The 16,222-nt window shown below is 43.3% G+C and overlaps 1 protein-coding gene across 3 annotated transcripts in view; it reads right to left on the bottom strand.

The window, feature by feature from the left end:
- CAP2 (cyclase associated actin cytoskeleton regulatory protein 2) overlaps positions 1-16,222 on the bottom strand; it is a 55,242-nt gene extending 39,020 nt beyond the window's left edge. For 2 of the 3 annotated variants that reach the window (XR_006414352.1, XR_006414353.1), the window contains exons 1-3: positions 16,047-16,222; positions 6,000-6,129; positions 2,963-3,063 (exon numbers count right to left, since the gene is read on the bottom strand). Coding sequence is in view for 1 of the 3 variants with exons in the window: in XM_044426448.1 (XP_044282383.1) it covers positions 2,963-3,063; positions 6,000-6,120 (222 nt within the window). In the remaining 2 variants the exon portion in view is untranslated. The remainder of the gene's footprint in view (positions 1-2,962; positions 3,064-5,999; positions 6,130-16,046) is intronic. The other variant, XM_044426448.1, reaches the window with a different exon arrangement.

Below are 16,222 nucleotides of genomic sequence, written 5' to 3'. Positions count from 1 at the left end.
TCTTGGGCAAGGTGTTAGAATGGGTGGTGGCAGGACAATTCCAAGCTCTCTTGGATGAGACTGATTATCTGGACCCATTTCAGTCCGGCTTCAGACCCGGGTATGGTACTGAATCCGCCCTGATCGCCCTGTATGATGACCTGTGCAGGGAGAGAGACAGGAGGAGTGCGTCCCTGTTGGTCCTCCTGGACCTCTCAGCGGCTTTCGATACCATCGACCATGGTATCCTTCTGGATAGGCTAAGGGGGCTGGGAGTAGGAGGCACTGCTTGGCAGTAGTTCTGCTCCTACCTCGAGGGCCGATTCCAGAAGGTGGTGCTGGGGGACTATGGCTCTGCGCCATGGCAGCTATGCCATGGAGTACCGCAGGGGTCTATTTTGTCCCCCTTGCTATTTAATATCTACATGAAACCGCTGGGAGAGGTCATCCGGAGGTGTGGGCTGCAGAATCATCAGTACGCTGATGATACCCAGTTCTACCTCTCTTTCTCAACCAATCCAGGTGAGGCAGTGGCTGTACTGAACTGGTGCCTGGCCGAGGTAATGGGCTGGATGATGGCCAATAAACTGAAGCTCAGTCCAGACAAGATGGAGGTCCTGTTGGTGGGTGGCTCTGGCTCTGGGATAGGTGACTTGGACCTTGTCCTGAATGGGGTTGCACTCCCTCTAAAGGACAGGGTCTGCAGCTTGGGAGTGGTCCTCGACCCAGAGCTGTCTTTGGAGGCTCAGGTGACCGCTGTGGCGAGGAGCGCTTTCCTTCAGCTTCAGCTAATCCATCAGCTGCGTCTCTACCTGGAGGACGACTGCCTAGCAACAGTGACACATGCATTGGTTATTTCCTGATTGGACTACTGTAACATGCTCTACGTGGGGCTGCCCTTGAAGACAGTCCAGATACTTCAGATGGTGCAAAACAGAGCAGCCAGGTTGCTGACGGGGACTGGGCATTACTCTCACATAACCCCAGTCCTCTACCAGCTTCACTGGCTCCCCATCGAAGTCCGGGCTCAATTCAAGGTGCTGGTTATCACCTACAAAGCTCTTAACGGCTTGGGACCTGGATTCTTGAAGGAACGCCTGCTTCCATATTTGCCCTCCTGCCCCTTGAGATTGGCAGCAGAAGCCCTCTTCTGGGAGCCTTCCGTGAGAGACATCAGGAAGCAAAGTACCCCGAGGAGGGCCTTCTCTGCGGTGGCGCCCCATCTGTGGAATGCGCTCCCCAGAGAAGTCCGCCTGGCGCTGTCGTTATTTGTTTTTCGGTGCCAGGCTAAGACCTTTTTGTTCAAACAATATTTAACAATGTATAATATTTATAGGTTTTAATTGTGCAGCCAGGGTGTTTCCGGGTTTTATCTGTATTTGTAAAATATTTCTTTATTTGTGTGAGCCATCCCGAGGCTATATAGCAAGGGGACAGCATACAAAAACTTTAAATAAATAAATAATAATTAAATTGGTCTGCTCCAGCAAGGCTCCTTAAGTGGTTGTTTAATCACTTATGTAAAGAAGTGGTAAAACGACCAACTTACAGAATCCAAAGGCACCAGACAACTAAAATCATATAGAAACATAGAAACAGAGTGAGTCAGAAGGGATCCCCCGGGCCGTCTAGTCTGACCTCCGGCACCAGCCAGCTTTTTTATGTTTTAAGACTGCAATCCCTTCTTTCTCTGATGCTGGATCCAGAACTGATCAGAATCCACCTGATGCTGGATCCAGAACTGTGCCCCATCCACCCATTCACCTTCCCCAACATCCAGTGTCAGAGGGAGTGGTGGAGATGGACAAGCTGGGGACAGCTCTGCATAGACAGAATCCCCATTCTGTCTGCATAGACAGAATCCCCATTCTCCACCACAACCCTAACACATGGTAATCAAACATTTCCTTCCTGTTACCTACAGTGAAGAGAAATGGATTTACAAAACAAAAACAAAAACTGGAAGAAAGGACGGACAGATGGAGGGATGAAGCCAACACCACACCTGCCTCCTTGACAACCTTGTCCTTCAGTGCAAGGCTCAAGGGCCAGGGGCAGTTACTAATCACCTCAGTGCACCCCTCCGCCCACACCCCTTTTACCTCTTTGTGGTGGTTGCTCTCTCTCAAGAGGAGCTCTCTAGTGTTGCCTTGTGGTTTATTTTAGTGTTGGGCCAGCTACTGTGATGCGAGTTGCCAGCATGGGCTTTAGGAGAAGGGTGTCAGGAGAGTTGACATTTATCAGCTGCAAGGTCTCTGAAGGGGAGACCTACCTATGTATACCTACCTGGTGGCTTGATGACTAATTGATGAAGAAGGCCAACATGAAGGGGACATTCCAGAGACCTCCAGCTCTGCATGACCACTTGAGTGGCAGAGGAAGAAGAGCAGCCCCCACAGCCCCAGAAAGGCCCCCCAAGTGGCCTCAGTGGCAGGAGCTATAATGGCTCCTACTTAAAAAATAGTGACAATCCCTTAATTAGAGATTAAGAGCAATAAGAGGTAAAGCCAATCCCCCTCCTTCTAGTGATGATGAAATTAATGAGAAGCATCCTTCTCATGTATGCTTGCTTGAGAGAAAATCCTATTGATCTTACTATTATTACTTCTGAGTACAACATAAGTAGTAGTGTACAATAAGGTCTGACATATTCATGCAACCGAATGAGATAGCCCTATGCCAGTATAAAGACTTGCACCATTTTATATTGCAGGTTGGAATTCACACTGTTAGAAAGGCACAGGGAAAGGACACCACTCTCCCTGCTGTGCTAGGGCTTCTTCCACTTCTTTTTCAGATAATAGCAGTAGCACGTTTGTTACAAATATCAGCTAAGTAGTATTCATTTCAAGATTCTGTACCCCAACACTATTATAGGAACAAAGGTAATAAACACTACACAGTGCTACAATTATGAAGTCAGACACCCCCATGAATAATCACAGTTATGTAACTAAGAGGTAAAATGGGAGTAAATACTTACATGTGTTTTCACATCACTATCAAGGACCAGGCTATTCCTTAGAAATGCAGCTACACTCCCATTCATGATTCTGTCAAAGGCTTCGACGTGTGGTGCTATGTCTGTGAGAGAAAATAAGTTCATATGTTCCCAATGTCTTATGTTTTGTAAAAATGTTCTACCACAGAAACTGATATGGCAAATCTTATCCCCCTATGTGCTATTCCACCCTCTGGTTTGTGGTGTCTTTGTTAATCTACAGTAAGACTTATAGCATCATATGGAAATATAACAGATTATTATTACTGTCATTTCTTTACCACCCAATAGTTCCCTGGGTGGTTCACAGCAATTCACAAAACCACAAATCACAGATACAAATAATGAAATACAATATAGTATATTATTCCATCTAGTAAAAAATTATTAAATGTTTTCTCTGAACTATTGCTGGTAACTCCAGTCTTTATTGCTTGCCCCGAACTCTTCATTTTGTTCTACTCCAAAGCAGTAACATACAGTGCTGTTGCTTCCAGATAATTGCCAGAAATCTGCCATCTTTCAGTGATTTCAATGCTTTTATAACATCTAGTGGCAAATCTGAAAAGGAAAAGTGGCCTGAAATGATGTTCTGGTTGTTTATCTGTAATAAGGAAGCCTGATCTATGTTTGCTTATCTCATAGGATTATCATTTTTTTTTTTTTTGTATGGTAAGTTAAACCATCCCAGAGTCACCACAACTTTTCATGAAGGACTGGTGCACTGGTATTTGATCAAATGAAGAGAGACATGTGTGTGCCCCAAACATCCAAGCTACACACAATATGACATCTATAAATCTCCTAGATTCATCACCAGTAATGATGCTCTGAGTTAAATATGTTTTTTACTTATTAAAATCTTGCTTTTTTCTTTTTTAAAGAACTCAAAGTGGCTTACATCATTCTCCTCCTGCTCTCAATCTTATCCCCACAACAACAGCCCTGTGAGGTAGGTTGGGCTGAGAGTCTGTGACTAGCTCAAAGTCACCCAGTTGCCTCCACAGCTGAGCAGGGACTAGAACCCAAATTGCCTAACTCCCAGTCCTGCCCTCTTAGACCACTATATCACACTGGCTCTGCAATGTTAAAGGTTAAAACTGATCCAGTAAAAATGCAATTCATTTTGAGAGGTAAAATTAGACGTTGTCCTCCAGTTATGTTCACTTTTTGGTTTGCAGACTCTCAGCGCTACCTATAAATAAACTACTGTCTTTTTCAATGTATTTTAGAAACTGCATGAATTGTACTTGAAGCAGCAGTGTTGGCCTTTTGACAGAAAATGGATGTGTAGCAATGAAGCCACAGAACAGAGGTGAAGCTGCCTGCTTTCTAACCTGTTTCTCTCACATACCTTTACGCCTAAAGAATTTCTGACCTTCCATCTCCATGACTCATGTATGCACAACCTTTTCTTGCATGATCTTCATCTATAGCAATTTTACTTATGGAAAGCATTTTCCAGAGCCCCTTTTCCTTTTAGAATCATGTACCAGGTTTCACAATGCTCTCAAATTTATTTTATTTGTGAATTTTTATCCCACATCATTAGCCAAAAGGCTCACATGTACTTTACCATCTCTACTTCTGACTTTCAGCATTAACCACTCTTAATTTATCATGGCATATTTTGGATTCTGAGAAAACCATTCTGTGGTTCAGCGGTTAAAACCAATTTTAACTCTAATAACAGAGGGAATTCCACTAAACCCTTAAAAAACAGAATGAAGTAAACCAAACAGGATAATTCAGTGGTCAGAGCGGTATTCCAGTTGTGCAAAGCTACCAAACTTGTATGAGGCAAGGCTACATAAAATAAGGGGGCAGAGTCATTCAGATATAAAAAGTAATAAGCATTATCCTTGTCAGCTTTTAGGGTGCAAGCCTATATGCCTGCCTCACTCTGAAAGCATCTCATCACACGCAGGAGGAACATGGGGGTAAGGATTGCCTCCACGTTCCCCTTGCCCTCAAAAACATTCAGGTGTCCAATTTCAGTTGTCTAAATGTTTCCCACCTTCTCATGAACAGAAGGGGCTGATACAACACCTCAATTTGGTGGAAACCAATGGTGCATCACTCTGTCCCTCCTGCACCCGCATCCCACTGCATCTATTCCAAAGATGTTTCCATCACGAGGGCTTCAGCTGCCATGGGAAGAACCACATGGACTGAGAGGACAAAAAGGGAACCCTCAGAAGGCAGAGTTCCCAGTGCAACTTCAGAAGGCTTTTCCAAGCTTACAGAAGGGACTCTGCCTTTTCCTACAGCCAGCCAGACAGTATCTATGAGCCATGAGATTGTGCCTGTAAAGACTTTCTCATAATAGATCAGACTGATTTTCCTCTCCACTTCCTCTTGCTTTAGAACTCTGCCATTTTCTCTTTGTATTCTTGAATTTTATTATGTTGTTATTGCCATTGTTTGAACGGGTGATATACTTCTTGAGGTAGTCTACACAATTACATTAGAATAAGGGCATTGATGTGAGGAGGCAGGATAACAACCCCCCCACCCCACAACATATAGGTAAATAATACAAATTATATCAGCTCTCGGTGAAACAAACATTTATATGTAATGTTACATTAGGCAGCATGCAAAACAAATATCTGGAAGCTGTAAAAGAAATCCAATTTTCATGTTGCTGATTTCTTTTACAAAATGTATATTCCCACTTTTGCAACATTTATTTCTTCTGCTAATTTCTGTCTGACTAAGCAGGCATCTATTATACTCTAACAATGAAAGCAGCAATATTGAAAGTTTAATAGGAACATTGGCAGTACATCTAATAAATCTTTTCTTGGACAATAACATTATGATTACTATGAAAATTGCTATTGAACATATTCTATATGAGCCCACAAAATAGTCTTTATTACTAATTTAAGAACAGGTTAGGAATTGTTGCATAGCATGCAGATTCTTTTACAACAAATGCCACCACCACATGACATTTAGTAGTTCAGTTCTCAACATACTCAATAAAAAAATTAAGTTTCTGAAAAAATCATACCTTCATTGACTCCATTGACAGTTCCACATTCCATTCTAGCAGCCCTTTGTGAATCTGACAATAATGATTCAAGCCTAATTACAGCATTTTCCAACCTCTGCATCAATGCCATCTCTGCCATTCTGAGAAACTAAACAAACACATAAATACTATTAACTATCTCATTTCAAGTGTGGATTTCAGAGGTTTATGAAACTGTATTATCTGGTTCAGGAGTAGACTCAGTGCCATCCAGATGGTTTGGACTACTCAGCCATGATCCCTGACTAGGCTGGCTGATGCTTTTCAGAATTAGAGTCCAAATTATCTGGAGGATGCACCAGGTTATCTATTCATGGTCTAGTGTTCCATCAATATTATGTGTATTTCACACACTTGGCAAATATTAATTATCTATTTTGTTATTTAAACCAGGTTTCATATATGCTTGAAGAATTAGTTCAGTTAATATTTCCCATCTCTTGGAAGCATAAGATATACTTGGCAAGTTGAAAAAATTATTTATTTCTTCTATTTCACAATGTGTAGTTAAGGAGACTCTCGCAAAGGACGGCATACAAATATCTTAAATAAACAGCTGTGTTTGTATGTGATATTAAGCTATATGTTATGCTAACCATCATTTGCTGCTTTTGGTTTGCTTGTGCAAGAGTGCATTCAGACATGCTGCTATTCATCATGGGTTATTCAATCCACAACAAGCCATGATGCCCCTAGATACCAATTTAATTAGGCAAATCTTATGCAGAGGTTGCAGTATTCGGCAGAACCAGTAAGCATGGGTTATGCAAAAGTTATTTAATCCTAACATGACTCATGCTCACTGGGTTCACACAACACAGCAGCCTGAAGTGGAGTTTGCAGATTCAAAATGGCTACAGCCTCACCATGGATTAAATAACCTGCACTATTGACGTGCCACAACAATTCACTGTGTATTATACAATTTGTGGTGGCTTGTCATGCTGTCCATTAAAAGAAGCATCAGATTTCAACAAACCATACCATTGCTTAGTGTTATGCATGAACGAGGCCTTTATCTTACTAACTGAAACATCTAAAAGAATAAACCTCTAAGCATTATCACAGATCTAAGGCTAGCATTCTATCACTTAGTTTAAGGTCTAATTTATAAAGCAGCATGGAAAGGCTTAATCCCTACAGCATCAACCCTGGATACATTTATTAGGGAAAAAGCCACATTAAACCCAACAAAGGTTGCTTCTAAGAAAGCATGTCCAGGGCTGTGCTGCATAGTCATTTCTAGGTCCAGTTTTATGTCTCCTCAGCTGAGGCATAAGCTATGTGGGACATGCAAATATATGTTACAGTTAAACATGTGAAATGTTTGTCAGTTTAGCAGGGGGAAACCTGAAAATTTGGAGAAAGCAAAATGTGTACTATTTACTTCTTATCAAGTGAAACTTACCACTTTAAGAACATGACAGGTGCACAAGGACAATATGAAAGTAGGGTTCCTTCCATTCATGGAAGGCACAGGGATCCAGCAGAGGCCATCTGCTGGAAGAGGGGGGAAATTCTCCCTTCCCCCAGAAGTGCTCCACCCTCGATTACCTCTCATGCTGCTAGGAGGATGTGTGCGCCCTCCAGAGCACCAGAGGGTCTGTAGGAAGAAGGACAAATAGCCACACTGCTGGGCAACTGCAGGCTGATCTCCATGTGGTGTCATGCATTCCGCAGGGCACCTGAAACTTTTCCTTTATTCAGTTCTTTGGAACATTTCAAGCAGTAAGCGTAGCTTGTCTGCAAGCTAAATTTGACCCTTTTAGCTCTCTGCAGTACCATTCTTTTTTGTTTTTCATTCTTTTTTGGTTGGTGGGGACAGGGACACATGTGATTCCTGGGCCACAATCTGCCCATGCCTGTTGTAAATCCAATCCAATACATTTAACTTTTGTGTGTACATTTGGCATGTTTATTAGATGTATAAAAGCTCTAGTTTTATTATTAAAAGACCACGCTATTTGTTTGATTTATCATAGCTTTAGTGTTAGTAAAATAATCATTACAGATATACTCAACCTGCTGCATGATAAGAGTTAAGTAAATATTTCTCAGTTTTTGCCTAAATAGGAAAAGAAATTAAATAAAAGTTGAAACAGAAAGTTTCGTTGTAATAAACCAAAGGAAGGCTTTATGGAAATAGTATGAAGCCCTCAGTAACAGAATGAGCTGCAGCAGCTCCTTTATGAGGAATGGTTACCAGATTTGGGATTGTTTAGTTTAGGTAAAATGTGAGTACAGGGGGACAGGATAGAGGTGTACAAAATGATGCATAGTGGGAGAAAGTGGAATACTACAGCTTTGATTTATTCCATGAAGTTGATAGGTGAGAGATTCAGGACAGTTTAAAGAGTGCTTCTTTACACAGCAAATAGTTAAACTTACCATTACATGTGCTGATGGCCACCAATGTGGATGGCTTAAATTAATTAGGATAAGGCAACCTGTGGCTACTAGTCCCAAAGGCTATATGCTACCTCAAGTTTCACAGGCACTATCCCTATATGCGCCACTTGCTGGGGAGCATGGGCAGGAAAGTGCTTTTGTACTTGAGCCCAACTTTGGAGTTTACTGTGGGCACCTGCTTGGCTACTATGTGCACAGAATGCTGAATTAGATGGATCCTTTGCCAGATCCAGCATGACTCCTCTTATATTCTTAATGAAAAAAAGCAACACTCAGTTTTTGCTAAAAAAAAGGGGCCTCTGACAATAAATATCCATGTAATGTAACAGTAGCAATAATTTTGGACAGCTAACATTTTATAGGAATGCTGCACCATTCAATTACATATCATCATACTAGACAGCAAATATCATTGTAACTGACAACAGTTATTTTGAACCCGTATGTATTCATATCTGACTCAGTCCCAATTTTTTTCATCATAATTCACATGTATTTCTTAAATCAGAATCAGTGTTTGACAGTGCAACCCTATACTAAATTTATACTAGCTGTAGGACTTTAGCATGTAAAATACTGTTGGCAGAGCAATCTAAACCCCCTTTAGGGGTGGGGTTAGGATGTGGTTGAAGCATCCTCCAAGGGGATGCTTGGAGGATGCTTCCAGTGAGGCAGCATGGCTACCCCAAAAGCTGCAGAACATGCTTGATTTATAGCATAGTGTAGTATAGTATCCATGAGTATAGATCTCGTACTCGCAGTGTTCTCATTGATGGAGCCCTAACAGTGTGTTCTAAGGAAGGGGTCAGGGCTGGTTTTGAATTCACTGGATCCAAAGACTTTTCACTTCCTTAGTACAGCACAGAATCAGGCCACAAAGTGGTAATTTTCCTTCATGTCAATCTTAGTGGGAAGGAGAGTGTAACAAATAAAAAACCACCGGGGGGGGGAGGTGGGAAAAAACCCACCCTATTACAGCAACCTGTTAGAACTTTGAAAGGGTAAGGAAGTTTGTGTTTGGTTACAACTAGGACAAGGGTCTTCCAAGAAGGACCCCGTCCCACTATAAAACAAGCTCCCCACTGAAGCCCACATGGTACCAACAATGTACAGGTCTGTTGAGGCAACTAGAATGAAATTAAATCCAAATTTTGTCTGCTTTTCAACCCCCATAATTTCTAGAGTCCATGAGACATCTACAGATCTGATTCCATAAAAGGGTATTTCCATGTGCTTGCAAGTACCCTCAATCAGCAATGGCAGCAGGAAGCAGAAAGTACCAGCCTGTTTCAGAAACAGAGACCTCCCATCAGTGCATTGGAGCTTTTAATTTTTGCCACTCCTGCTAGTCCATGTGAACAGCTATTGAATGGAAACTCTCTCTCACACACACACAATGCAAAAAAAAAAAAAAAAAAAAGTGGCTTGCAAGCAATGGAATCTCTGCATTAGCATACCAACCAATTGTAAACACATAAGGCCATGCTAATAAAAGGTGGAGGCAGTGCCCAATTTTTTTCATACTTCAATGTAATACTTCTGATACAGTAACAAGAGTGTTCCTCTGAAAGTTACCAAGGCAACGCTTCTCACTATTTTTTAGAGCTGCTTTTTACATCAACATGCATAGATGCTTATATTTGGTCTTCTTTTATTTTTTTTCTTTGTAACAAAAGTGCAACATTCTAGGTATCTGTTCCACCAATGGTCATGCAGAGTTCAGAGTATCTCTTTTGCCATGCACCAGCATAGGGCAATTCACGTAATTAAAGACTCCAAACTGTTAAGTATATGCCCCTAGTCCAATTATGGGAAGGAAGCAAATAACCCTGCTGAAATAGAATAACAGAGAGCATAAGCTTGCACAGCATGGCAACCCAACCTACAAGCTTGTTGTCCATGAATAACCAGCAGTGCATCTGACAGACCACTGGGTCACTGTGGATTGTTCTTCCCCTTCCCCGCAGTCCTCCCACAGGTATCCCAGGGATCTGCAAAACAGAGCTTATCCCCTAACCCTGCTCCAGTCAGAACGCCTTTTGCAATCACCATACCTTCCCCTGCACTCTTTTTTTAGGACATGGCTTTTTGCAGCCTCTGAAATGCCAGCTGGTGACTGCTCCTCCAAACTGAAACAGCTGTTCCTGGTTTGCCAGGTATTTTTTACTACTGTACCAGAATTGTGTGCAAATGTCTCATTATTATAATTATTCTCATCAGTAACCTGGAGTTGCTCAAGTGTACAACTCTACCTGAAATTTGAAGAATTGCCTGGTCAATGTCCATCCATCCATGGGTGTTGACAAAGCCAGGCTTCAACTTTATTCTGCCTCCACTTGGCAGCTATGAAACCTCCTTCGCAGTGATATCCTCTAGGTTTTAAGCACAAACTGAACAGTCACCAGTGCTCTCGATCTTTTCCAGTCTTTGTCAAGCATTTAGGGCCACTGAATAGTGCAGCCCACCCCATTTACAGGAGTATGTACTTTTGATAGGATTAAATAGGGTTTCTTTTTGACAGGAACACATGCAGTCATAAAATCTGTATATGTAAGCAGCAGAAAATACCCCACCCCTGTTTAGCTAAATCAAAAAGCATATCTTAAAAGAAGCCCTTACTTTTAACAGTTGTAAAACCCCTTGCCACCCTTGCCAAGCTGTTAACTTCACCCCTCTTTTTCTATCAAGACCCTGAGTTTCTTTTAAAAGGGGGTTTTGAGTGGACAATGAAGCTTCTTTTTTCTTCTTTTTTTCTGGAACGTATCCAAAGAGATCTCCCAGTCAAATGGAGGAGGGATGCACTTTTGCACTTTCCTAAAGCCTCTGGGAAAAAATGCAAAGCATGCTCCACTCTGAGGAGTGTCAGGCCAAAAAAGGGAGGAGGGTCTTGCCACAAGGAGAGTAAATCACGCCATCTTCCTTTCATAGCAAAGATCACATGTACCTATGCTTCTTTTGACTTGCCTTTTGACAGCTGACAAGAATAAGTGTCAGGCTGAGCATAGGTAGCCGGTGTCTATGGCTGGTGCACCAGGACCAGGAGTGATGGAGGCAAATGGAGGTCTTAGCAGAATGCAGGAGAGCCAGAGGCAAAGGTGAAGGCAGAAACAAGCAAAGCTCACATACTATCGAGGCACAGTCAGAGGTGAAGGTAGAACAAAAACAGACAAGGGTCAATTACTGCAAAGGCATGGTAGAACCAGAGGCAAAGACAAGGGTCAGACACCTGACAAACCCTTTTTATTTTCCCGTCATTTTAGTTTTTAATTGATTTTAACTGGAGTTTTAGCATTTCAATTGTTGGATGCTGTGGTGTTTTGTTTTACTCTGCTCATTTTTATTGTAGTGGTGCACAGGGTAGAAAAGCTTTTAGTAAGTAAGTAAGTTAGGGTAAAGCCAGAGAGAAAAGCAGGGGCAAAAATGGAAGCAGGAGTAGACAGTAATCAAGGTGCAATTGAGGGAAGGACAAGACTGGACATGAGATCAATGAAGATACCACAAAGCCTGTATCACTGTAGAAAAGCTGAACAGTACAGAGAGCCTTTGAAAGAGCTCCCAACTTGCTGTATGGTTGCACAGGCTTCAATCTCTACAGCAGGGGTCTCAAACTCGCGGCCCGCGGGCCAATTGCCGGGGTGGGCGGGGCACGGGGGAGGGGCCCTGCGGCCTTCAAAGCGCCAGCGGCGCCTGGGCCGGCCTCCGGGAGCGACGTGGGATGAGCGGCCCACCAGCACCGTGGTGGTGGAATACTTGATGCAGCCCAGCCTCACCCAGACTCTACTTCCAGCGGCCCCCAGGTAAGTTGAGTTTGAGACCCCTGCTCTACAGGCTCCTGCAGGATGAACCATGCTGCTTTTTGAAAGCACTTTACCAGGGGAAGCTATGTGGCAATGCCAGAATATGACAGAAAGCAAAGCCAAAAAGAACCTATTTGGTGCCTGTATGAGTACTTTGGCAGCAGGAATGTCCAGGACATTGTTCCACCTGAGCCTTCATATTCCCACACAGATGCAGTTGTGAATGTCTGTTTTTGGACAAATGCAGCGAAACCCCCAAAAAAATCCTCACAAAACTATTTGTGTGCATTCTCTGTACATTTTTACATTCTCTGTACATTTTTACAAGGCACTTTGATGGTGCTGTCAGTGGCTTTTAAAATGGGAATTGTGAAAGCCAACGGGCAAGCAAGCTTTCATGTCTTAAAAAAAAGCAACATGTAAAAACCCCACAGTAAACCAAAAATGCAGTAGAAAGGGAGGAAACAAGTCACTCCTGCCATGGCTTCCCCTGGGATAAAGGGAAAAGAGGGGAAGGGAGCAGCCAAGGCGAGTCTAATCCTCAGGCATGGGTTGTTTGGCCGAAAACCAATCCAGTGTGGCTTATTGTCAGGGTGGGTTAGCATGATGTGTGAATATGCCCATTATACTAGTTCATTCCCTGAGTTCTTTAACGCTCTACACCTCTATCCATTTTGAAAAACCAACATCTACCATTCACAGTTCTAAATAAATGATAATACCTTCAGACCTTAATGATCGGAGTATTGTATCTTTTAGTATTTTCTATTTACAAAAGCTTGATTGAACTGACAAGTTAATTGGCTTCCTAAGCATACGGACTGCTATTTGGTCTCTTAGGTATATTCTTTCACATAAGCTAGAACCGCAGTCTACTGTATATGCCCAGACTAAGTAATGCATTAGTGTTAGTGCAGTAGTGAATAATGCAGTCCCTTTTCATTTTTATTTAATTAAGAGAACATCTTTTATTAATGTGTCAGCACTGATGACATATCTCTTGTTTCTGAACATCTCTCAGTAGCAGGAGGTGACCAAACCACAGAAATACTGTTTTGATGATGGGACTATTGACTGTAGTCACAGGACCTAACTTTTCGTATTATGTTTTTATAGGGAAAATGGAGTTTCAAAAATTATAGCATTCCAGGAAGTCTCCTGATTTTTTTTTAGGAATTTACAATCTCATCTATTACAGAGAAAAACAAAAATTACAGACTTACCTAACTTCCCACTGATTTTTAAAAGGATGTCTTTGCAAGCAAAAACATTTTAAGATGTTGTGTATAACTTTATACAACTCCCTCCAAAATATATATCATTGATTTGGGGTGTCCTATACTGAGAAGATAAGTGGGATGTAACTTTAGTGAATAGGTAAAGGTAAAGGTTTCCCCTTGACATTAAGTCCAGTCATGTCTGACTCTAGGGGGCAGTGTTCATCTCCGTTTCCTAGCCGAGGGAGCTAGCGTTTGTCCGCAGACAGTTTTTGTGGTCATGTGGCCAGCATGACTAAACACCAAAGTGCACAAAATGCTGTTACCTTCCCACCAAAGTGGTACCTTTTTATCTACTTGCATTTGCATGGTTTCAAACTGCAAGGTTGGCAGAAGCTGGGATGGAGCAACGGGAACTCACCCCGTTGTGCAGATTCAAACCGGTGACGTTTCAGTCAACCAGCCCAGCAGCACAGCAATTTAAACCACCGCACCACCTGCATCTCGCAACTTTAGTGAATACATACTTATAATTTCATAGAAAATTATTTGTATCATTCAGTGGCCCATAATTATTTCTGTTTTATCTTGAAGTATTTTAAATAGCAGTTTATTAATTACCAATTCTGTATGTTTTTCTCTTACAAAGGTTTAGGTTTACTACATCTTAATTTGAACAATTATAATTATTCAAACTGAATCTGAATAATTTAAAACTGAATCTAAATTTTCTAACAAACTCTGTTCTCTAGTCCATGCCTAGAAAAATAAATCCTATAGTTGTAATATTTGAGGGGATAGGAACAGGAATTATTCCAGATACTCTACTGAAATTATATAGCAGGCAATATCTACTTAAAACAGATATTATTTCAAAAAGTAATATTTAAGCACATATCCTCTCAAAATGTACACATAACAATGGACTGGCCTTGTTTCTGAGTAAATGCATATATGATTGGGTAGAATAATAAAATTTTATTACTTTTAATTCTTGAATGAACTAATTTTTAAGCTTTGTGACTGCAAGCCAACAAAACTGACTTTAGTGGTAAAGTTTTCACACATTTTATTGACCTCTTTTTATTGATGTATTATTTTAGTGAACATACTCTGCTGGCACTAGTTGGAATAGCCCTTAGAGCAATGTGCTGACCCTTGAACCAAAGTAATACAGTTGCCAGAATTAGATGCTTTGAGTCCATCCTGTCTGAATGAAGGCCCCACCATCACCACCACCACCTGCCATGGCCCAAAGACACAGCCCATGCCATGGTACACTTCAACAGCTCCCTATGGGAAGAGTCTGACCATTCCATTCCTCCATGCGGGGGGATACCTGACAGTTAGGAAAAGGGCTTAGCCATATAATTCTGGTTCTCTGGCTAATCCCCCCACTTTCAGGCTGTATGGTTTGCAAAGATCTGTGCTGCTAGGGGAGTCTGCCACCTAGTGCCTGAAGATGGCACTGTGAGTTTCAAAACAGGCAGATATTTAAATTCATTAAAGCTAGATGGAGTCACTGAAGCAGTTGGTGTGAGCTTAAGTGGACTGGGGGAATGGTGGACGACAGGAAGGCCTAGAGGAATGTTGTCCGTGGGGTCGCGATGGGTCGGACACGACTGCGCGACTAACAACAACAACAGCAAAGCCAATTAATTCATTTTGAAAACTACATAAGCCAATGGTGAACATTCCTAGGGTCTCCACAGTATGCACGGCAAGTTTGAGGTATCTAAGTTTCAAAGCCTTGGGCACACGCACACTTTTATTAATATGGACTCGTGGCCCTTTGTCGTTCAGATCATCCCCAGAGTGCCTCAAGTTTGGAAACTGTCTAATGCATCCAAGCATCCCTTGACACAATCTGAGCAAATCGCCAGCTGGTTCTCTTAGAAAGTACCAAGATTATGCTATCAGCCCCAGTTCTAGCAAGACTGTCACCTAGTGTGCTAACAGCCCGCTCCGAGGGACAGCTCTAGTGGTAACAGAAGGCCACATTTTCTCTCTTCCTGCGGCTAGGGGCATTCAGCGCCCGCGCAGGAGTGGGCGGGTGGGGTTCCCACACACGGGTGAGGGAAGAGCTTCGCAACGCTGCAGCCGCAGATCAAAGCAGAACCCCACGAAGTACAGTGTGCCCTCCTCGCGGGTAGGGGGCTCTCCGTCAGACCACCTGCTCCCAGCCAGCGGGGCCCGTCCTGCTTATTCCGCTCTGGAGGCTGGGTGGACGAGCCAGGGGCTGCAGGCCACTGCCCCACAAGGCGGGGGGCGGGGGGAGCAGTGGAGGCAGTGCAGCAGGAGGCGATGACCCACATAGCCTCCCTCGAGCAAAACGCGCCACGGGAAGGGGAGCGACTCGACCCCACCCACCAGCGCCCCCGGAGCGCTCCTTTGGCCCCTGCACCGCCCTCCTTCGTGCCAGCACTCCCGGGCAAGGCCCTCGGCTCCGTGGCCGCCTCCCCCGCCGCCCGGGGAGCCTCTCTCCCGCATCTGCTGCACGGGCAGCAGCGATGCCCCCGCGCCCTGCCCATCCCTGGCAGACCAGTGCGCATCACAGGGTCCATCGGCTTCGCCCCTCCCCGCCCTGGCAGCGCTTGAATTACCGGTCCTGGTGAGCCGTGGCGTGGGACTCGCTTGCGCCTCTCTCTCTCTCTCTCTCTCTCTCTCTCAGTGCAAGGAAAATCCGTGCCCGCTCCTCGCTCCCGCACCCCCTCCGCGCCGGTCTGCCGGGTGTCGCTCACAATCGCCGCGCCAGGACAGAGCGATGCAGCCTCGGCAG

This window comes from Varanus komodoensis, unplaced genomic scaffold, assembly GCF_004798865.1.
Source record: "Varanus komodoensis strain SLA01 unplaced genomic scaffold, ASM479886v1 scaffold17, whole genome shotgun sequence".
Classification (NCBI taxonomy): domain Eukaryota; kingdom Metazoa; phylum Chordata; class Lepidosauria; order Squamata; family Varanidae; genus Varanus; species Varanus komodoensis.
The sequence above is the reverse complement of the archived record's forward strand: the minus strand, read 5'-3'. Positions and strand labels throughout refer to the sequence as shown.